The sequence below is a fragment of the Panthera leo genome, chromosome E2, assembly GCF_018350215.1.
Source record: "Panthera leo isolate Ple1 chromosome E2, P.leo_Ple1_pat1.1, whole genome shotgun sequence".
NCBI lineage: Eukaryota > Metazoa > Chordata > Mammalia > Carnivora > Felidae > Panthera > Panthera leo.
The window spans coordinates 9,464,153-9,486,835 of NC_056693.1; the positions used below are offsets into that span (position 1 = coordinate 9,464,153).

The window sequence follows — 22,683 nt, forward strand, 5'->3', positions numbered from 1 at the left end:
TTCTCTCCCTACCTCCTATACCTTTCCTTTCCATGCGTCTTTTTTTTTTTTTTTTTTCCCCCTCTGTCCTCCACCCTGGCCTCCTTCTCTCCTGCCTCCCTCTGCTTTCCCCCATTTCTGCCTCTGTTGTCCTCTCTCCGCGGGTCTCCCTGCTAGCTTCTCTCCTCTTTTCTCCCCCCTTCCGTTTGTCTGACACTCCCCTTTGCTTTCTCCTTCACCCCTGCACTCTCTGGACGGACCATCTGCTCCTGCCTGGGCTCTCCCCGTATCCTGGTGTCCTCCCCTCCCCCAGCTTTGTCCCCTCCTTGCTTCTGCCCCCCCGTCTGACCCCCCCTTCTATCCCCTGTCTCATCACACATCTCCTCTCCTGAGGGAGGCCCTCAGGAGCCGTCCTAGCCGCCACCCTCTTCCACACTGTGCCTCCAGGACCTCAGAGACCACTGTCAGCTTCCCCTAGGGCCCAGAGAGGCAAACGGCCAAGGTGAGGTCCCTGGATGACACAGGAAGTGGCCAGAGGGACTGAGGTGGCCTCCTTGGCCTCAGCCCTGTTATCTTTGGGATCGAAGAGCGCCCTCCTGCCCTCACAGCGGAGGGTGGCAGGCGGGGGCCCGATGGGTCAGGGCTCTGGGGCTCTCCCCCAGCAGTCCCTGAGCAGGTCCATGTGGAATAAGGCTGCCCCCGTGAGGAGGCGCGCCGCAAAGAGGTGGCGGCAGGGCAGACGGCGGGCGGCGTGGATAGAGCAGCTGCAGCGGGTCAGGGCCCTGTCCAGGAAGAAGTCCGAGGTTCCGTCCTTAAGGGCAAACCCAGCTCCAGTCCAGTGGAAACCCCGGGTCCCGTGCTGCCTGGCGAAGGCCAGCTCTTCGGCCACCAGTTCCGCCAGCTCCGGCCCGCAGGCCGCTCGGAACTTGGCCAGGGGCTCCCAGTCCACCTCCTCCTCTGCGGAGGAGCAGCAAGGCCTCTTTGGTTCCCGTGGACCTTCTTCTTGACCCCCTTCCTGCGGGCTCTCCCCAGCGGCCAGGCACACTCTCCGCGTCCCTGCCCATTCTGGATCGCCTTCACACACAGTTCCCACGGCGGGCCCACACGGGACTCCGTTCCCCAGCCCTAGACACCTCCCTCCTGCACCCCCACACCCCATCCCTTGTTCTCCTCGGCCCTTGGGGCCCACAGACCGGGCTCCCTCTCCGTTCTCCAGGCCTGTCACCCTCGTGTCCCCCAGATGGACCAGAACTACGTCTTCCAGATCCCTTCTTCTTTTGACGCCCAACTTCACTTCCCTCTCTTCTCCAACCTCTGGCCCTCTCTGCCTCTCATCTCCCCACTGGGGCCCCCTTTGGTCTCCATTCTCAGGGACCAACTCCCTGGGCTTCTCCACATGGTGCCCCCTCCAGGTCCTGACCTCCAGCCCTCTTCCCTTCTCAGCTTCCAGCTGAGGCCCCTTCCAGTCTCTGGTTTTCAGTCCGTGTGCCCTCTCATCGTGCAGCTGGGCCCCCCGCCAGGTGCTCCCTTCAAGACTCTTGGCCCTCTCAGGATCAAACGGGGCCCCCCTCCGCTCTGTGGTCTCCAGCACCCTAATGCTGTCACCCTCCAGCTGGGCCATCCTCCAGGTATACCCTTCCAATGCTCTCGGCCCACCGTCCTCCAACCAGGCCCCTCTCCCTGCGTAACCTTCTGGTCCCCAATCTTTCTCGGCCTCCAACGGGGCCCCCCTCCAGTCTCTGATCTCTGGCCCTCTCCAGTGCTCGTTCTCCGACTGGGACCCTCTCCAGTCTTGGACCTGCAACCCTCTCCCCGAGTCACTTTCTAACTGAGCCCCTCCCCGGTCTCTGGCCTCCACTCCTCGGGCCCACTCCTTCTCCAACTGGGCGCCTCGCCAAATACTTCCTTCTCTCGGGGCCCCTGCCCAGTCCCCGCTCTCCAGGCCCTTCATCCTTTCCTTCTCCACGTGGGCTCCCCTCCCCGGCTCGCCCTCTGGCCAAGGCCCCCCCGCCGTCGGGGCCCTCGGGCGCCGCCTCCCCGGCCGCATCGGCCCACTGCATGGCCACCAGGTCGCGGAGGCACTGCGCCACGCTGCGCGAGGGGCTCAGGCGGCGGAGCAGGCGCCGGCGGTGGCCGCGCACCAGGGCGCACGCGTCCAGGTCCCGGGCCGCCTCGAAGGCTCGGAAGCGCACCCACATGTCGCGGCGCGGGGCCCAGTTGCGCTCGAAGTAGTCGACGAAGGCGGCCGGGCCGTGGGCGCGCAGCTCGGCCAGCGCCTCGGCGTAGGCGGCGGGCGACGAGGCGCCGGCCAGGCGGCACAGGCGCGGCCACAGGCCCGGGTCCTCGCGGCCGGCGCCGCCCAGCTCCTGGGCCTTGCTGAAGAGCGTCTCCAGGCCCTGCGCGCGGCAGATCTGCACGCGCGCGCCCGGCAGCAGCTGGCGCACGGCCGGCAGCTGCGCCGCCACCTCGGGCCCGGCCGTCAGGCAGCGCACGCGGCCCTTGACGTCGGGCGCGCTCTGCAGCAGCGAGGCCAGCGCGAAGCGCAGCAGGCTCGGCGTGCCCGGGCGCGCCACGCAGCAGGCGGCCTGGCGCGCGCGCCCCCGCGCCGTCCACGCACAGCACCGCCAGCAGGTCCAGCGCGCCCTGCAGCCCGGGCAGCCGGTCCACCAGGAGGATGCGCGGGAAGCGCCGCAGCAGCGCCCGGGTGCGCGACGTCAGGAAGAACACGGTCTCCACCACCGCCTGGTCCTCCACGAACACCAGCTTCACCTGCGGGCGGGGCGGGGAGGCAGGGAAAGCGGTCAGGGATCGCCCGGGGCGGGGGGGGGGGCGCGGGGGGCAGGGAGCCCGGCGGTCCCCGGAGCTCCGTGTCCCCGACGGGGAAATGGGAATTCATTCATTCCCGCGTGCAGGCATTTCTTCCTCCGACCGGCAGGCGGCGGTGCAGGGGGGGGGGGGGATGGGATGGTGTAAAAACGCGACCTCAGGAGGCGGACTGCCCGGGCTTGAGGTCCGGCACCGCCATCTAATAGCTGTGGGGTTTCTGCCCACGGGCCAGCCTCTCTGAGCCTCAGTGTACCTACTGGGGGCTGGGTATTCATTCCTTCCTGCGCTGAGAGGCAGGCTGGGGCAAAGGTTCTCAAAGTGTAGGGCTGGGAGCAGCGGCGCCCGCTGGGACCTTGACCGAAACGCATATTCTTAGGCCCACCCCAGACCTGCTGAGTCAGAAACTCTGAGGGCCCCACCATCCGTGTTTGACAAGCCCTCCACGGGATCCCCACGCGCGCTCCAGGTTGAGAGCCACCGGTCTATCTAGCAATAAAGCCGTAGGCTGCGCAGAAAGGTCGCCTGATTTTGAGTCCCGGCCCCATCACTTTCTAACCTTGTGACGTAACCTCTCCGAGCCTCAGTTTCCTCCTTAACCTCGTCGTTCCCCCCATTTCCGCGTCTGGGAGCTGCAGACGCGTTCCTTCGTGCTCAGGGGGGCAGGTCCAGCGTGGGGTCTAGAGCCAGCGCAAGGCCGAGACCCTGGGGCCCCCACTTCCTGGCTGTGTGTGGCTCCCGGCCACTTCCCTGACCAACACCCCCTTGGAAGAATGTTACGAGATACTCCCCGCGACGGGAAGGATGAAACGAACGGAAGCATTTCGAACACTGCCTGGCACAAATGATACATTCGGCAATAGGCGCTCAAGAAATAGGAAGGGCTCTCCAAGCGTTCGCAGTCGCTACGATTATCGCCCTTGCCCCCAAAACCGTGTCCTCCTAAAGGCCCGCTCCGGCCCTCCCTTCTTAGCAAGTACCCCGGCTCTCTCTAGCCACCGTTGGCCCTGGCACTTAATCACCCCGAAGCACGTCACATCTCGACTTGCTTGTTGCCCGTTCACCCTTCCGGAGATGGGAGCCCCACGAGGTGAGGGATGTTGTGTTTTGCATTCCTGATACGTTGAATGGAGACCGTGGCATCAGCTTGCTACCTCCCCGGGGTGGACGAAGGCACAAAGCGTGCAGCGATACCCACAGGCCACGTCTCTGGAGTTCAGGGAAGAGTCTTATCTTGCAACCTGGCTTCGGCTCTTACCGGTGTGGGACCCTGGGCTGAGTTGCCAAACTGAGGCGATGTCTATAGAATAGGGTCGTGGAGAGGCCAAAATGAGATCATTTGTGTCCCAGGCTTGATGCGGATCTAATCCCGCTATTGTTTCTGTGTCACTTGATTCACCGCAGCACTCAGAGGACAGGGACGACGCTGCCCCCCTTTCTGGAACACGAATCTCTCTTGGCTTCTGTCACCCTGAAAACTCCTGGCTGTCCTCCTTCTTCCCAGGCGTCTCCTGCTCTGTCTCCTTCGCTTGCCTCACCCCTCTTCCACTCCCCACTTCTAAATGTTGCTGAGCTGTGGTCCTGTCCTCTCCTCTGCTCTTTCCAGTCGCTAGGCTCTGCCCAGGCGATCGCCTCTGGTCACCCGGCCTTTTATCATCTGTCAGCTGGTAACTCTCAGTTCTGTATCTCCAGGCTCCAGATCCATCCACTGGATTGCCTCTGCAGGAACATGGCCCCTTGGACGTCTCCAGCGCCCTCCAGAGGTGGGCAGCCTCAAGCCATACTCGATGCTCATTGACCACCCCCACCCCCGCCACCCCCGCCCCAACCTGCCCCATCTCTGTTTCATTTTCAAAACTTCAGATCAGATCACCCCCTCCCCTGCTTGAAAGCTTTTCCTTTCCCAGGACTCCCCAATCCCACTACAGGTACCCCCCCCCCACCCCCAGAGTTCACGCCACACTGTGGGCTGGGCGATCAGACCCTTGGACCTCATCTTCTGGTCCTTCTTGTCCTCCTTGGCCTTAGTCACTCTGGGCATCGTCATCGCACAAAAGCCACTGAATGGGGCAGAGGGTTGATGGTCAGCCTTGTCCTGCATGTCCCTGTCGGTGCCAACCCCCAGCCGCAGGGCCAGGATCTGAATAACTTAAGCACAGATCTCTCCACAAACCGTTCTGCCATCATCCAACCTCTTCCTACAGGGTGGTTAAAAAGCACTGCATTGTTCTTAGCTTTCAAGGGGAAAGAAAAAATATCCTCTAATTGAAAAAAAAAAAAAAAAAAAGGTCTGGTAGAGTCCCAAGGGAAAAAAAAATTTTGTCTTCCTGACCCAGAAGCCTTATAGTCAGCATCTTAACCAGTGTCCGAATTCAATAAATGTTATGAAAAAGCCTCGTAATCTTATAGCTGATTAGTTACTATCCCCCTACGATTTTTTTCAACCTATCCTGAGTTTTGACATCATTGCTTGACGATTTATCTCAGCAAATGTTTCAATCTAGAACTGCGCTCTGTCCAACCTGTATAGCCACCTGTAACTATTTAAATTTAAGTGAATTAATATTTGACAACCTATAAAAACTCAGTTCATCAGTCACATTAGACATATTTCACCCTAGCCACACGAGGCTAGTGACTGCTCTCCTGAATGCCGCAGGACATTTGCACCATCGTAGAAAGTTGTGTCAGGGGTGCCCGGGGGGCTCAGTCAGTTAAGCGTCCGACTCTTGATTTCGGCTCATGTCATGATCTCACAGGTTCATGAGTTGGAGCCCCGCGTCGGGCTCTGCGTTGACAGCTCAGAGCCTGCTTGGGATTCTCTCTCTCCCTCTCTTTCTCTGCCCCTCCCCTGCACTCACTCACTCTCTCTCTCTCTCAAACTAAATAAAATAAACTTAAAAAAAAAAAAAAAAAGAAATTCCTGTCAGACAGCGCTGGTGTAGAAATTAATGCAAAGACAAAATTGTCCTAAGTGGAACGGGTTTAAAAGAGTGACCTGTTTCTATAGTCTTGAGTTCTTGTCCGTCTCTCCTCCGGAGTCAGGAGTAACAGAAAAGTAAATAAAGCGAAATGTATTTGCCAAGAGGCTTTCCCAGAGCAGGCAGGCACTTGGCGAGTTTGAACCTGATCTCCATTCTTCAAGGGATAACTCAGATTTCTGATCTTGGGTTTTCTTTCTGAAGAGGGCACGGAGGCTTTCCTTCCACCCCTGTTTGTTCATCAAATGGCGTTGATGGACAGTCTACTGTGGGCCTGGCACACGGGCATAAATGAACCCAGGGCGGCTAAGCGTTCCAGACCCTGGAGCCAGGCTGTGGTGCTTCCTCTTACCAGCTGTGCGAGCTTCCGCACCGGCTGTGTGGCTCAGGGCAAGTGTCTGAACTTCTCTGGGCCTCCCCTGCTCGCGCCTGCAAAGGTGGGGCGCACCATCACATGGGCTCATTTGCACGAAGCATGAAGAGCAGTGCCTGGTCCCAGATCAGTATGTGCTGAGTGTCGGCTGTTTTTATGGGTCCCCGCGCACGGACAGCGTGCTCAAGAGAAAGGCTGATGGGACTGAGGTTGGTGCGGGGACCTCCGAGTGAGCGAGGGCCATTGCTGAGAGGGGACGATCATTTTCCTTCTATTGAAGATAGGGCAACCGAGGCAGTGAAGGATTACCTCAACCCGTCTGGGCTGTCTGAGCTCAGCGTATTCCAAAGAAAGGTCTGGCTCTTGCCCAGCTGCTGGGAGATAAGAACGTCCTGCCGGATAAGAATGTCTGGGCGCCTTGGACCACTTCTAGATAGTCTATGCGAAGACGGGAATGATTTATGATGGGGGGGGCGCTTGAGCCACACAGTGTCATCCTGACCTCCAGAGGGGCTGGAGACCCAGGGCGGCCACTCAGGCAGTCAGGCGCGTCTATGTGGCGGAACCCCAGCAAAATCTCTGGACACCGGGGCTGGGGGGGGGGGGGGGGCCTCCTCGGTTGGCAATACTCCAAGCCTGTGACACAATGTTGCTGGCAGAGCTGAACGCCAGGAGAACAAATGGAAACTCACGCCTGGTGTCCTCCCGCCTCCACCCCACGCGCCTTTTTTCCCTTTGCTGATTCTTAATCTGTGTCCTTTTCGCTGTAATAAACCGTAGCTGGGAGTGTAACAGTGTTGCTGAGCTCTGTGAGTCCTCCTGGCAACTGAGGGCGGCCTTAGGGTCCCCAACTACACCGGGGGAGGGGGATGACTTGCCCAGGGCCACGGAGCTAACAGGTAACGGGGCTGGGGATCCAAGTCCAGATCCCTGAAATTGTTGGGGGGGGGGGGGGAAAGCAAGGAGCCGAGGGAGACGTGTGGGGGATGCTGCCAAGGGGGTGTGTGTGTGTGGCGGCCTTTGCCAAAGGTGGGGATACCTCAGTTTTCCCCCAAATATGAGTTTCGCTACCAAATATTTACGGAACAAATCTGATGTGCCAAGTACCAGTTCGGGCACTGAGGGGGGGGCCATCAGGACATCTTAAGAGTAGGAGGAGGTGAGGGGCACCTGGGTGGTTCAGTCGGTTGGGCGTGTGACTTCAGCTCAGGTCATGATCTCGCGGTCCGTGGGTTTGAGCCCCCGCGTCGGCACCACACAGGACGGGGGTTTTTCTGTGCCGAGGCCTCACCTCCTCCAATGCTCACAGCAGTCCTGTGAAACAGCTACCATTGTTACCGCCCCCATTTTCCAGATGGCAAAACTGAGGCACAGAGAGCTTCCGCTGCTCGCCCGGGGTCCCGCGGGCAGTGAGCGGCAGAGCAGGAATTCGCACCCAAGGCGGCTGGGGCCTCGAGTCCCTGTTCCTGCCCACGCTACCCCCTCGGCCTTCACGAAAGCGATCCCACGGGCCTGGTTCAAGGGCGCGCGGCCGACAGGTGTCAGGCGCGGTCAGGGCGTCATCTCAGACACACAAACAGATGCGGCCGCCGTAGACGGTGGGTTCCACAGACGTGAACCCCGGAAACCACGGCTCGCGACATGTGCCACCCACACCCCTTCCTCCGTGTGAGCACGCGCCCCCTTTTCACACGATCGGAACGGCCCTGGTCTCTAGACTATTCCCGACCTGAGGGAATAAAGATAATAGCTCAATAGCCGAACGTACAGGGCCTCCTGGCTTTCGGGCAGTGTTGTCGCAGGGACGCACACATCCACACGTCCTACGAAGGGGTGTGTGCACTGTTACCCCCGTTCTACGGATGAACACGCGGAGGCCCCGGGAGCAAGGCGTTTGCACCACAGGGGATGTCCCACGGCTGGCAAGGGGCCCGGCCGGAAGGTGCCTACAGCTCTTGGCACCTAACGGCATCGACAAAGTCAGCGTCTAGCTCTTCGCAGAGCACCCAGAAAGCGGCTGGTCTGGTGTGCCAAGGCTGTGGGGCTCAGGGGACAGGCCCTGGGGGAGCGCTGACCAGAGGCTAAGACGAGCCGCGAGCGGCTCGGTCCGGGAAACACGAGCCTGGGTCCGGGCAGGGCTCTGGAGGACCCCGGGCGCGACGGCCCTCTCTCCGCCCGCGGTCGCCCTTCGCCACGTGCCAAGTCACGGTGTCCCGGGCACGGGGCAGCAATGCACCTCCCTGCCACCTTGCAGTCGGGCAGGGTCATGTGACTGGCTTTGGCCAAGGAAGCGGGAGCGGAAGCGACCTGACCTGGCGTGTCCCTTCCTGATACATACGCGGACCGTGTTAGGATGACTCAGGTGGGCAGAACTATTACCAAAAACCCATAGCGGGCGCACGGCGTGAGCAGGGAATAAACGTCGGGGCTGCTGCTGCTCGAGGTCCGGTCATCGCCACCGCGAACTCCGGGCCGTCCCGACTGACCCAGTTTTAAGATACTCTATCGCTCACCCCCTGATTTTTCTTTTCTACGTAGAAACAGATCAGTATGGTACATTGGGACCCTGGCCTATTTTCACTTCTCTCTCGCTCTCTCTTTTAACATTTATTTATTTTTGAGAGAGAGAGAGAGCAGGGGAGGGGCAGAGAGAGAGAGAGAGAGAGAGGGAGACAGAGGATCTGAAGCGGGCTCTGGGCTGACAGCAGAGAGCCCGACGTGGGGCTCGAAGTCACGAACCATGAGCTCATGACCTGAGCCAAAGTCAGACGCTTAATTGAGCCACCCGGGCGCCCCTCACCTTCTCTTCTAAAATGAACCATTTGAACGTGCAAAAATCCCACAGGGTCCAGGGGTGTCTGGGTGGCTCAGTCAGTTGAGCGACCGACTCTTGGTTTGGGCTCAGGTCATGATCCCAGGGTCATAGGATCGAGCCCCCGTGTCGGGCTCAGCATGGAGCATGGAGCCTGCTTGGGATTCTCTCGCGCGCGCGCGCTCTCTCTCTCTCTGTCTCTCGCTGTCTGCCTCTCTCAAACGTGCACTCTCTCTAAAAATAAAATTAAGAAGTTTAAAAAGAAAAAAGAAAAAAGTGCACAGGGTCCAGAAATCTAATCATATGAAGCTCCACAGCCACGGCCTTCTTCCCCTGCTTTTCCACCCACGCCAACCCACTCGCTGTTCCTGTGCCTGTTCCACCTCCTGGGTGTCTTCTGGAGCTTCTTTCTGTGAACACGAGCCAGCATAGCCACATAGCCTCATTCTCTGCCTCCCGCGCACAAAACAGCACGTTATGCACGGTTTTGCACCTTGCTTCGCGGTGTCGTTAACCTCAAAACCGTATCTGAGCGATCTGTTCGGATCGGCTGCCAGCGTCGTTTGCAGCATCGATTCCCGCCCGCAGGAGAGGGGCCAAAGCGGTCGTGTGGACGGACATTGTCCAGTTGTCCTCCACTGTGCCTGTACCGGTTGACCTTTTAGCGTACGTACAGGTAGCACACTCAGATCAACAGTCACCTTTCTCAGAAGGCAGAGCATACCTGTGAGAGAAGGTACCACGTTTCTGTTCCAGCTCCCTCTCTGCCCAGAAAGCCAGTTGGCCAGCTGGTTACCCTAGAGCCTGCCAGAAATGAGGTAATGGAGATGTGACCGAACACCTCAGCCCATCATCGCTGCCTTGGGGCAGATCATAAAAGGTCTTAACACCTCCCCGGATGAAGCGGCTACGGAAGTCTTGCCCACGAACCGTGGCAGTGGCTTTGGGGCACACTACTCTTGTCCGGTCCGCTCCACACACACAGTCCGCTCCCCAGACCGAGCGGGCCACGGCCACTCAGGGGTCCCAGGCATCTGGCTTTGCAAAGTAATCCCTCCAACAGACAAACAAAACAAAAGCAAACCAAAAAAAGGAATCCCTCCCACAGGAGCTGGCTGGGAGGAGCTACAGAAAAGGAAAGAGCAGGAACCAAACTCAGGAAGCTGGAAAACAGATGGACAAGCCGATCGCTCCCCACTCCCCCGCAAAATAAAGCCCAAACCCCAAACCTCGTGATTCCTGAACCTGCAACTGGAAAATGCTGAGGACCGACAGCAGCATCTTCAAAAGGAATTGGCAGCACGAGGCAGGGTGGGGGTCAAAAAAGACAAATTGGTGGCCGTTTAAGAAGCAGTTAGACCTCTCAAGGTCAAGTTGCCTCTCATCCCCAGGTGGCTGGAGGTTTCTTTTGCGAAGAGCGTAGAACAGAAAGGGTCCCTGGCCTTGCGGACCACAGGGCCATCTGATGAGGGACAGGGCATCCCAAAGCCCTCTTCCCCCGTTTGGTTCCTGGAAGCTGGCAGCCTGACTTTTACCCATCCTCCTCCCTTCTTCACTTTCAAAAAAGAAAGACTTAAAAAAAAAAAAAAAAAAGGAATAACCCATTCACTAGTCTGCCTCTTGGTGTTCCAGAACATCTTCCTCATTTCTTTTACAAGTATTAAGGTGGGGGTGCCTGGGTGGCTCAGTGGGTTAGCATCAGACCCCTGGTGTTGGCTCAGGTCACGAGCTCGTGGTTCGTGGGTTTGAGCCCTGCATCGGACTCTCTGCTGTCTGCATGGAGCCTGCTTCACATCCTCTGTCCCCCACTCTCTCTGCCCTTCCCCTGCTCGTTCTCTCTCTCTCTCAATAAATTTTTTTAAAATAACAAAAAATAACTGTCAAGGCCAAACCACAGACTCGGGAGCCGACCCTGGTTTAGCCGGGGTCTATGGCAGCTTCCAAACTGGAAGTTAAAAGGACAATCCCTTGACCTTGAAAGCTTTCATCTGTCAGCAAGCTGCTTCTCATGGAGGCAGCCCTACACAGCACAGGTGTTTCCAGAAAAGACAGCCGAGGCTGATTTATTTGATGGTGGACAGTGGAGGACGGAATAGCTCGGCAAAGACCAGTGGGGTGGGGAGCGCGTGTGTGCGAAGCCCCATTTGACAGAGCAGCAAACGGACTTGGGTGCGACCCTCAACTCTCCGGAGGCTAGAACTGATGGGAGGGGCCCGAGCCTCATTTCCAAACTGGGGAGTAGCCGAGCAGTGAAGAGAACATCCCCGCATCTCAGACGGTGTAGGGCTGAAGTCCAGCTCCGTCATTAGGTAGCGGTGTGGCCTCGGGCCACTCGCTTGCCCTCTCGGTGCTTCAGTTTCCTCGTCTGTGAAACGGAGGTAAGAATGGTGACGTCCTTCCTCCACACGCTCTGGTGAGCTTTCAATGTACAGCCGCTTAGGGTCGTGCTTAGCCCACGGTTAAGTGCCTGACAAATGTTAACTAACGTTAGCACCAGTATTAGGTGTGGGTAGAGCGAGACCGTGTGCCCTCCAGTGCAAGCAGGGGAGGGGAAGAGGGAGGGAGGGAGGGAGAATCCCTAGCAGGCTCCGCACGGTCGGCGTAGACCCCGTCATGGGGCTCGATCATCACGGCTTGGCTCGTGAGCTTAGGATCAAAGCCGAGATCAAGAGCCAGACGCTTAACTGACTGAGCCGCCCAGGTGCCCTGACTTGGGACCTCTTCCCTGCACAAGAGAAAAGTCCCCCAACCCCCCTCACCCCCTTCCTTCACGTCCACCCCAGCTCTGAAAGCAGCAGAAAGATTTCTCTTGGACAAACAGCTCGCATGCTCCAGCCTCTGAACCTTTACATGGGCTATTCCTTCTGCCTGGAACTCCCCTGCCTCTGCAGATCGAGTGGGGGGGGGGGGGGGCCCTGCCTCCGTTGTCTCCCCTGTTTCGCCAGCATTTCCTTAGAGAGACCTTCGGTGACCACTCAAACTAAAGCCGCGCCCTTCCAACTAACCGTCCCTCTCCATGTCCTCACCTGATGCTCCCCGACCCTACCCCTCACTCTGCCACCTCCTTCCCGTCACCTTCGGTGAGGAAGCCCCCTCCCTTCCGAGCCTTGATCTGGGTGTTTCCACTCTGCGGGCATTCGGCAGACTACATGCTTCGCGTCTGTGCGTTTTCTACGCGTGTCGTCCAGGTTTGCAAAATGTCTTTTAGAGGGCACTTCCTGCCCTTCTGACTCGTCTTCTTCCTAGCCCCAACCCTATTGACATCTGATCACCTTGGGGTGTGACTCAGGACTCGAGGAGGCGAGGGAATTCAAGCCCGTTCCTCTGCAAGGCAGCCCCAGGGCCAGGCGCGGTTATTTCAATCGCAATTAGTTAAAAAGAAACGAAACTTAAAGCTCGGTTCCTCGGTCCTACTGGCCACCTTTCAAGTGCCCAATAGCCACGCGTGGCCAGGGGCTACCGTTCCGGAGAATCCCGCTCCCCCCGCATTTCCGTGGGGGCAGGGAGCTCTTCCGGCCCAGCGCTGCGCTGCCCGGCCAGGTCCCCGCGGCCGGGGACCACGCGTCTTGCAGGCTGCGGCCTCCCCAGCACCTAGCAATAAGCACCTGGCGAATGACCAGCGCGGAGGAATGGATGAAAGGAGCGAATGGAGGAGTGGGCGGATGGGTGAATGAATGACCCGCGAGGCTCTGGGCGTGGCCGTCCCCCGCCCCCGGCTGCCTCTCCCGAGACCCCACCTTGGCCTCGGGGTCGGTGCGGAAGAGCCCCTCGAGCACGTGCAGGGCGTCCAGGACGCCGTGGTCGCGGCCCTTGCAGTAGGAGAGCAGGCGGTGCACGTCGGCGGGGGCCACGAACTGCTTGGAGATCTTGTTGGTGGTGCGCACGGGCAGGCAGGCGTTGGCCAGCAGGTGGCCCGGGCGGAAGTAGTAGGCGAACTCGAGCGGGCAGGCCGGGTGCGAGTGGGTCAGCTGGCACTCTGTCACCACGAGGCGGTCCCGCAGCGGGCTCAGCTTGACGATGATGAAGGCCGGGCAGCCGGGCTGGGGGGGCCTGCGGGAGGAACGACCACCGCCGCCGTCACATCACCCTCTGCCCTTGTCCTCCTTCTCTGTCTCTCTCTCTGTCTCCTTTTTTACATTTTCATTTTATATACTTTTTTTTTCTAATTTATTTTTTGAGAGAGAGAGAGAGCACGCGTGCGCGCGCAAATGGGGGAGGGGCAGAGGGCGAGGGAGGGAGAGAATCTTAAGCAGGTTCCACACTCAGCCCAGAGCCCCACGCTGGGCTCCGGCTAGATCTCACAGCCCTGAGATCATGACCTGAGCCGAAATCAAGTGTCGGACACTTCACCCGCCCCGCCCCCCGGAGCCGCCCAGGCGCCCCTGATTGTTTTCTAAAATTAAGAATTGTTTCCTGCACAGAGAAGAGAGAGGGCCTCACGATTCCGCCGGTCCTGTGACCCTGGGCGAGTGGCTTCCAGCCTCTGTGCCTCAGTTTCCTCCTGAGTTGAAAGGGAGATAATATGCTTGGTGCCTGTCTCCTAGGCTTGTTGTCAGGGTTGAAAGAGTTGATGTATGGAAAGCACTTGGCTTCCCGTGTGCTCAGGGTTTGCCGCGGCCCTTTACCTACCACGGCACCTCGAGAACGATTTAGCTTCTCATCTTTATCTCAATTTTAAGAAAGAAAACACTGCCATTTCCCATTTAGCAGTAACAACATCGCGAGTGCAGGGCCCCTGTGCACCTGCCCTCCCCCAAAAAGGACCCCTCCCTCCTCTGCCCCCCAAAGTGGCCACCTCCCAAAGTGGGTATTTTGCCTTCCTGCGTATGTTTTTAGGTACCCGTAAGCAGCAGGAGGTAGGTTCTTAGGTTCGGAAACTTTGTCTACATGACGAGGCGCTCCAGCTCACCAGGCATGGAGGGAATGCAAACAGCAACCCCCAAGGACATGCCACTACACGCTGCCAGGACGAAATAAACGAAATAAACGTGGAGCGCAGGCCAGGAGGCGGGGCAGGCCCGATTCGTACTTCTAGACCACGGGCGCGTAAAACCTAAGTCACTTGTGGAACACTGCGTGACACGATCTGCTAACGCTGATCACGGATGTGCCCCTCCGGGACCCAGGATTTCCACTCAAGCGTGGGAAGTAAGCAGGGATATATTCCTCAAACGCAGCACTAACCAACAGGAAGAGGGACCAAATCGTTACCGTCCCCGGCAACGTGGATCATCTCCCGAACCCGCCGTACGAAGGAAGCCCGACGTGAAGGATGATAAACCACCACGCGTCCCGTTTATCGCGAGTTCAGGGGCGCCTGGGTGGCTCAGGTGGGTAGGCGTGCGACTCTTGATTTCGGCTCAGGTCGTGATCTCTTAGGTTCGTGAGTTCGAGCCCCACCTCAGGCTTTCTGCTATTAGAGGGAGCCTGCTTCAGATGCTCGGTCTCCCTCTCTCTCTGCCCCTTCCCCGCTCCTTGTCTCTCTTTCTCTCAGTCTCTCTCTCTCTCTCAAAAAGTAAACATTAAAAAAAAAAAAAGAGGGGCGCCTGGGTGGCTCAGTCAGTTAGGCGGCTGACTTGGGCTCAGGTCACGATCTCACGGTCCGTGAGTTCGAGCCCCGCATCAGGCTCTGTGCTGACAGTTCAGAGCCTGGAGCCTATTTCCGATTCTGTGTCTCCCTCTCTCTGACCCTCCCCCGTTCATGCTTTGTCTCTCTCTGTCTCAAAAATAAAGGTTAAAAAAAAAATTAAAAAAAAAAAAGAAATTTCAAGAGGAAAGCTAGACTCTGCTGTGGAGAGATCAAAGAGAGGTCACGACCTCGAGTGGTTAACCCTAAGAGGGGGGAGTGTGAGGGGGTTCTTGGCACTGGACGCGTGTATCCCTTGTTCTGGGTACTGGTTACATATGCATATTATTTCCGGGAAATTCACTGAGTTGCATACATACGCTGCGTGTGCTTTTTTAAACATGTGATGAAATTAAGGGTCTTGAGATGGGGACGTGATCCTGGCTTATCCAGGTGGGTCCTGTGTACTGACAAGGGTCTTTGTAAGGGGAAGAGAGAAGCAAGAGAGGCAAATCAGAGAGAGAGAGAGAGAGAGAGAGAGAAATGCTTCTCTGCTGGAGGAGCGGCAAACCCAGAAGAGGCTGCAAGCCCAGGATCACAGGTGCTTCTAGAAGCTGGAAAAAGGAAGGCAGCAGGTTCTCCCCTGGAACATCCAGCTCTGCGGACACCTTGATTTTTTAGCCCCGGGAGTCCCGTGCTGGACTTGCGCCCCCCTCAGAGCTGTAAAATCACAGATTTGCATTGTTTTAAGACCCTCCGGTTTGTGATCATTTGTCACGGCAGCAACAGGAAACTAGCCTGAGCATCACATTCTATATATACTTTTGCAACTTGCTTTCTCCGTGCTTTTCCACCCATCAGTTTTTTCAACGCTGTTTCCTTCCTTTGGCTGCCCCACGTTCCACTCACAATTCTTCCAGCTCTACGTTGGGTGCTTTGTTTGTTTGATTTTTATTTTCATATAATCTCTACACCCAACGTGGGGCTCGAACTCACAACCCCGAGATCGAGAGTCGCACGCTCCAACTGACCGGCCAGGCGCCCCTCTAGTTCTCTAGTTCTAGTTCGTCTCTAGTTCTCTCTTCTTACAAACAACGCTTTGATGACACCCAACTCTCTCACCCGTCTGTGTGTGAAAAGAGCCTGTCTGTCTAGGACAATGGTCCTCAGACTGCAGGGCCTGGCCCCGTAGCTGAAATTGATCGAGGGGGTACAACCAGCGTTGTGAAAAATGAAAGAGAAATGGCGGGGCTGGGGGACAATCAGGGTGTATTTCCCTGATAATAATACTTAAAACTGACATCTGCTTTTGGAAAGGAGGCTCCGTGTTTCTCCGCGAGGGATGCTACCAGCAGTTTTGGCAGGGGGTTTTTATGTTTGCAGACCAGGGACTGGCCGCGCTTTTTCTGCAAAAGGCCAGACAGTAAATATACTCTATTTGGTGAACACGGCCATAGAGCCCATGTAAATGCATGGGCCTGGCTGTGTTCCGATAAAACTTTATTTACGAAAAAGAGCTGCAGGGTGCACCTGGCCAAGGGCCTTGTAGTCTGTCGACCCCGGTGACACAGGCTGTCCAGGGCTTGGCGAGTCATTACGAAGCCTGACTCCCAAGCAGTAAATGCCAGGCACACTCCCTAAAACGCTCCCAGATTGTTTCCAAATGGCCCCTGAGAAGGGTGAGGCTCCTCAGAAGCCAGGATGAATATTTCAGAACTGTCTCCGTTAAACCAGAAGGGGACCCTCGACACGTTCCTTTCCTTCTCTGTGCAGGAGGTCAGATAAAATCCAGGGAGCCTGCTAGGTTGTAAAAGTCTGCCAAAAACGCGTGAGACGCTTTGCCTTATTTAAAGTAACAAAAATAACACAAGTTTGGAAAAACCGTAAGCACACAAGTCGTTATACACAAGACACAAAAATGTCCAGCCACCACAGTGGTGTCGGGAGGGACTGAAGGAAGTTTCCGACGTGCGGTCATCTTTGATTGACCGAAACGGCCGGTTCGTGGGGCTCTTAACTCGACACGTTTCCCCCTGGATAACTCACGGGCTTTTTGTGAAACTCTCTGGTCTGGCGTCTTGTGGCCTGAGTGTTTCAGCCCCGAGAACAAGCCCCCCCCCCCCCCCCCCCCCCCCCCCCCCCCCCCCCGCTCAAGAGAGGTCACACTTCCGTGAGGCTGTGCATCTCGCCCGAGAACAGCACGTCCCCTCTGGGGTTCCGGGACCTCCCAGGACTGGCTACTGAAGCCTCCAGAAGCTAGTTTTGCTAGCTTCTTTACCTCACACCTGGTGTGTGGGGGGGAATAATGCCCCCCACCTCTGAATGTGAACTCCAAGGGGGCAGGAATCTTTGTTTTGCAAACCGCTATCTTCCCAGCGCCGAGAATGCCAGAATGCCGGGAGGCGCTCCGTAAATAAATGACGTGGAATGATGGAATCCTGCTGTACGAACCCCCCAGTACCCAGGCAGCCCGCTCGTTACATCAAGCCACCCAGCACCAAGTCCTGCCTATGGTGCCTTCTCACCTCGTCCAACCATCCACGTTCCCCCACCCCCACTGCCACCGGTCTACTCGGTTCTTTCCTTCTTCGTCCTCCTTTGCACCTAGTTACCTCCTACGCATCCTTCACGGCTCAAGCTCAGTGTCCCCTCCTCCAGGAAGACTTCTCTGACCATCCTCTGGGAAAGGGGGACAGAGTGACCAAGGAGACAAAGTCCTGATGTGTGTTCTTGGGACCCTCGGTCCCAGCCTCCTCCCTGGCCTCCCGTCTCTCTCCTCTCTCCTCCCGTCTCTCTCCTCCCGTCCGTCCCCCCCTCCCCCGTGGCCCCCGGAGGGATCATCCTAAACCCAGAGCTGCCCCTGCTCACAGCCCTCCCAGGGCTCCCCCAAGATGAGTCCTGGCCCCTGGACTCAGCCCCGCCGGGCAAGACCCTGACACCATTCCCCCCACATCTGCTGCCCTGTCACACACCAGACCCCCCCTATAGCACCCTGGCCTATGGGCTGCTCCCGGGTTGTGACACCGGACAGGTGCTGCCTGAGCAGTTGGGGGAAGAGAGGGTCTCAGAAACCGTGGGCCCCCAGTCATCATCCCTGAACTGGCTTGCTAATCCCCCCTTCCTCCTGGGCTCCCCATCCCGGGACCATCCTGCTGTCTCCCCAAAGCCACCACCAGCCTGTCAATCCCCAGCCCTGCCCCTCCTGTCCCCTGGCTCCCTGTGATATTTGCAGAGCACTGGGGACAGTGCCTGTGCACAGCAAGCGCTGCGTGTTGAAGTCAGATACATACATCCATAAGTGTATAAACAGAGAGAGCCCTTCGAGTTTTCATTGACTGGTCACCTCTTCCAGGAAGGCTTCCAGGAGCACCCCGTAAGCTCTCGGATGGAGCTGCCCACTCCTCTTTTATCCCCCTCCCTCCCCCCTTCAACTTCTTCTCTCTCACAACTGCCCTCATTTCCCTTAAAAATAACATTTGGGGGGGGGGGTCTTTGTCTCCTCCATTAGGTACTCAGCTGCTCAAGCACTGAGCAAAGTGCCCAGCAAAGAGCGTGCACACAGTTGGTGCTCAATAAGTGTTTGTTACTTGGAATTGGGTTCTGTTAACAAAGAGAGATTCCAGGATTGGGCCCAAGCCGCTCGCAACCTCTGGCGTTCTAGAGTTCTCTGTGATGACGGGTGTTTGACGCTGCTCTGCTTCTGGGTCTCTGTTTCTACATAGGCAGTGAGTAAACTACCGAGAACAGTAAACTCCCAATAAATGTTTAAATAACTACGGTCAGAATCGCTGTCAGAAGGTGCTCACGTCGTCTTTTGAGCGACGTGCCTGTATTAGCTCATTTAATCCTCACAAAACCTAGGAGATCGATGCCACGACTTCCTCCACTTTCCAAGGCAGGAGACTGAGACCCAGAAGGGTGACGTCACTTGCTCGGTGTCGCTGGCTAACTGCAGCAGGCCTGGGGGGTCGGAGGCTAGGCTGCTGGCTTGAGGCTGTGCTCTCTGACTTCTAGAATAGCTGTCGTTTACCGGGCCGCCCATGTTCCGGGTACCGGGTAAGTGCCTTCCCTCATCTTGGTCTCACGGTAAACTCACAACAGCCCTGTAACACGGAGCCTGTCTTTAAGTGCCCCGTCCTTGCCCATGGCTCTCCAGCCAAGGGTCTCAAACTTATGCACCCACAGGGACCAGGCGGGTGAAACACACAAGCGGCGGGGGCCACGTATGAGGCAATGGAGAGCGGTGGGGTCTGGGGCAAACCTGAACGCCATCACCCAGTCTAACTGGAGTGGCCATCTGCCTCGCAGGAAGGTGGGCTCAGCCTCCTCCTGTGTTTCCAGAAAAGCCGGAAACCAAACATTTTATGGGGAATGCTCTGATTTAGAAGTGGGGTCGATTGAAACACCCTTGGCCACCCGGGTGAGTCTCCCGGCTCTCTCTCGGGTGTTTCACTTGCCCCTTGTGACATTATGTTTATAGGAAACTGTGAGCTTGTTCATATAATGTGTCAGTCTCCCTGTCTTGCCTGAAAGTTCCACGAGGGGAGGGGATGTGTCTGTCCCGCTCAACCCCTGCTCTCCCCAGTGAGGTATCGCTAGCCCCTGTGTGGGACCTGGCCCCGTATTTACAGAAAGCGTGGATGAATCTTTTTCTCTTTGTCCTGTGGCTTTCTCTGCAGCTCAGTCTGGCTCTGGTCTCTTTCTATGTGTCCCAAACGTGGCTCTCACCCAGTTTTCTGACTTTGGCTTGGGTCATGATCTCATGGTTTGTGAGTTTGAGCCCCGCGTGGGGCTCTGCACTGACAGCTCGGAACCTGGGGCCTGCTTTGGATTCTGTGTCTCCCTCTCTCTCTGCCCCTCCCCTGCTTGCACACACACACTCTCTCTACCTCTCAAAAATAAATACGTTAAAAAAAATTTAAGTCTGTAACTTGGGGCGCCTGGGTGGTTCAGTCAGTTAAATGGCCAACTTCGGCTCAGGTCTCGGTCTGGCAGTCAGTGAGTTCAAGCCCTGCATGGGGCTCTGTGCTGATGGCTCAGTGCCTGGAGCCTGCTTTGTATTCCCTGTCTCCCTCTCTCCGCCCCACCCCTTCTGTGCTCTGTCTCTCAAACATAAATAAAGGTTAAAAAAAAAAAAAAAGTCTGTAATTGGAGCCCACCCTGTCACTCACTGTGTGTGTTTGCCTTTGTCCTGCCAGCAGACTGGCTGTCTCCCTTTCTCCCTTACTCTCGGCCTCTCTGCAAGGTGTATGCATTTAGCAGTTTTAGTGGGCATGTCTCCCTCCGGGTCTCTCTCCGCGGGGGCTCACTGCCTACTCCTCCCCGTTGCTTCCCCTCCGCCCTTCCCCCCCCCCCCCCCCCCGCCCCTCGCCCCCCGCCACCCAGCACCCAGCAAGGGGCAGCTCAGCTCACGCACCCCACAGTGGGCCGGCTAGGCGCGCGCACGTCCTTGCACACGAGCCGCACGTAGCTGTACTTGAGCACGTCGATGAGCGTGTAGAGCGGGGGCGCGCTGGCCCAGCGGCAGCGCGCCAGGTGCATGGAGCTCTTGACGAAGAAGAGTGCCAGCCGCTGCTGGCACCACGCGTCGAAGAAGCGGCTGAACTCGGCCCACGAGAAGAAGGCCCGCTCCCGCAGCTCCTGCTCCTCCTGGCCTGCCGTGCTGGGTGGGGACTCCATCCTGGGGCGCCTGAGGGGAAGAGGGGACACGTGGATATCAGAGTCGTCCCCATCAGGGTACCCCACCTCCTCCATTTTCCGCCCGCCTCTTTGGTGCTGGTGCCTCTTTCCAGGTGGGGCCCACGGCGGGATGCACCCCCATTAATATTTATATATGAATCTACGCTCCATCTCTGGCTTTCTCCCATCCCTGCATTATTCCTTGGGACAACTGGAGCCGGTCATCCTGGTCCCTAATTTCAGCTCTGGCCCCTTCCTCTGTAGATGTGCCCCTAGGTTCAGCTGGGGTCCCTCTCCCAAAATGGGACTCTTAAGTTCCGTGGTGGACACCTCCTCAAATGTGTTCCCTCCTTCCAGTTAAGACCTCCTCCCCCTCCTGATGTCTCTCCTCCACTTGGCCGCCACCTCTAGCGCCCCCGTTCTTATGAAACGCCCCCTTCTGTCTCCTCTTGGCCCTAACCCACATCCATCTGTGCCCTCTTCTAAAGATGTTCCATCTCCAGATGTGCTCCGACGTCCAGGCACGGACCCCGCAACCCCGGTCACATTCTTCACGCACCTGTGGCTCCCTCCTCCCGGGATGTATCTCCGATATGCAGCTGCTGCCCCTCTCCCAGAGGTGACCCCATGGGTCGCCACATCCAGCTGTAGCCCCTGCCTCCGAGACGCTCCCATATCCAGATGTCCTCTCCACATCCAGTATGTACTTTTCGCCCACAGGTGTGTGCCCCATTCACTTGTGGCCAATTCTCACAAGTGTCACCGATATTTGTCTGTGGTCCCTCCTGCCCAGACGCTCCCCCAAGTCCAGCTGTGGTTCCCTCCTCCCATTCGCAGCTATCCTACTCCCCAGATGTGCATCCTGGTCCTAGACATGGCCCCTGGTCTTCAGATGGGCTTCATCACCCCAGATGCTCCCCCCACGTCCAGCTGCGCCTCCCCACCGGGTGCAGCCCCTCCCAGCCCGCCTCGGTCTCCCCAAGCCCTCCCAGCCCCTCCTGCCTCGGGCCCTCCCATCTCCGCTGTCCCACCCAGCTGTGCCTCTCCCCTCCCCCAGATGTGCACCCTTCCAGCCCCTCCCCACTCACCTACCCGCCCCGGAGCGGCGTCCACCTCCCACAATGCTCCGCGCCGGGGCCAGGCCCGGCCCTTGCTCCCGGGATGCCCCGCGCGGTCTCCCGCCTCTCTTCCCGCCGTGCCACGCGCAGCGGCTTGCCCTGAATCTCCTTTCCCCGTCAGTCACTTCTCGGACCCACAGCTACACCCGCCCACCCCGAGCGAGGGAAAAGCGCGGGCCGTTTCCCGTCGTGCTCTGCGGGAGGGCTCACCCCACTTCACCCCTTTGCCTAGTAGCCTCCGGTCGGGGAGACTACAACTCCCAGCGTCCCCCGGGCGGCAGCGGCGGAGGGGACGACGCCCGGGCCCCGCCCCCCCGGCGCGGCCCCGCCCCCGCCCGCCCCAGTCTGCGCGCGAATTCCGTGGCGCCAATTGAGGACCGCAGTCGAGCGCCGAGCGGTTCCGGGTGTGACGCGCGAGACAGCGGCGCGCGGGGCCGGCGCGAGGCAAGTGGGGCTGCCGACGCGGGGCTGGGAGACTGGGGGGCGTAGCGCGTGCCGTACGCTCGGGGCCCACGGCTCCGCGGGGTCGGTCGGCTGCAGAGGAGCCGGCGTGGGAGATGCTCAGGGGGCCCAGAGCGTGGCAGGGAGGGGAGAGCGCCCGCAGCGGGTCGCTTGAGGGGGCGGGGGGCGTCCGCGGGGGAGAGAGGGCCAGGTAGAGGGTAGACGAGGGCCGGAGTCCGCAGGACCGGACGGGGTTTGAGGAGAGGCCTGGAGGGGCGGTGCCTCCGCGGGGGGGGCGTGGTCGTAGACGCTCGAGGGGAGGGGCGGGGGGGGGAGGAAATGCTTGGTGGGCGGGGCCATGGAGATTGAATGGCCGGGGAGGCGGGCCCACCTGGAAGGGGGTGGGGAAGGGGGGGGAGGGGAAAAGTTTGTTACTGGGCGGGGCCAGATGCTAGCAGGCGGGGCCAGGGAAAAGGTTCCAGGAGAGGTGGGGTCGGCTTTAAGTGGGGAGGGAATCCCGCTGGACGGAGGTGGGGCAGAGAGAGAGATCAGTGGAAGGGTCCAGGTCTAGGCAAAGGGCAAACGAAGGGTCGGGAACCTTCTGTGTAAGGAGAGGTCTGGCTTTGTGGATGCCTGATGAGGGAGCGGAGCTGAGGTGGGGTTGGCGGAGGCCAGGGAAGGGAGGGGGCCCTGGAGAGAGTAAATCAAATGTCTCGGTGTATTGGGTTTATTGTTGCCCGAAGGGGTGGAGGGCGGGTCAGAGGAGCCTGGGGAGCCGAGAGAGAAGGATGTTGATGACCTTAGGTGAGGGGGCGGCTTGAAGGGTAAGGCGAGGCAGGGGCGCACGTGGCTGGTAGAGATGAGCCTTTGGAAAGGGGAGCTGGCATCTGAAAGCTGCGGGGAACCGTTGA

At 58.4% G+C, this 22,683-nt stretch overlaps 2 protein-coding genes across 2 annotated transcripts in view; one reads left to right on the forward strand and one right to left on the reverse strand.

The window, feature by feature from the left end:
• Positions 1-346: 346 nt before the first annotated feature.
• Positions 347-21,373, reverse strand: ZSWIM9 (zinc finger SWIM-type containing 9). Its single transcript, XM_042920323.1, is given in 6 exon segments — positions 347-1,987; positions 1,989-2,579; positions 2,581-2,748; positions 12,706-13,018; positions 19,951-20,223; positions 21,302-21,373. Coding segments are annotated over 5 exon segments (2,706 nt in total). The 5' UTR covers positions 20,214-20,223; positions 21,302-21,373; the 3' UTR covers positions 347-616.
• Positions 21,374-21,669: 296 nt separating this feature from the next.
• LIG1 (DNA ligase 1) overlaps positions 21,670-22,683 on the forward strand; it is a 45,245-nt gene continuing 44,231 nt past the window's right edge. Inside the window, exon 1 of the mRNA XM_042919240.1 lies at positions 21,670-21,775. The gene's annotated coding sequence lies outside the window, so the exon portion shown is untranslated. The remainder of the gene's footprint in view (positions 21,776-22,683) is intronic.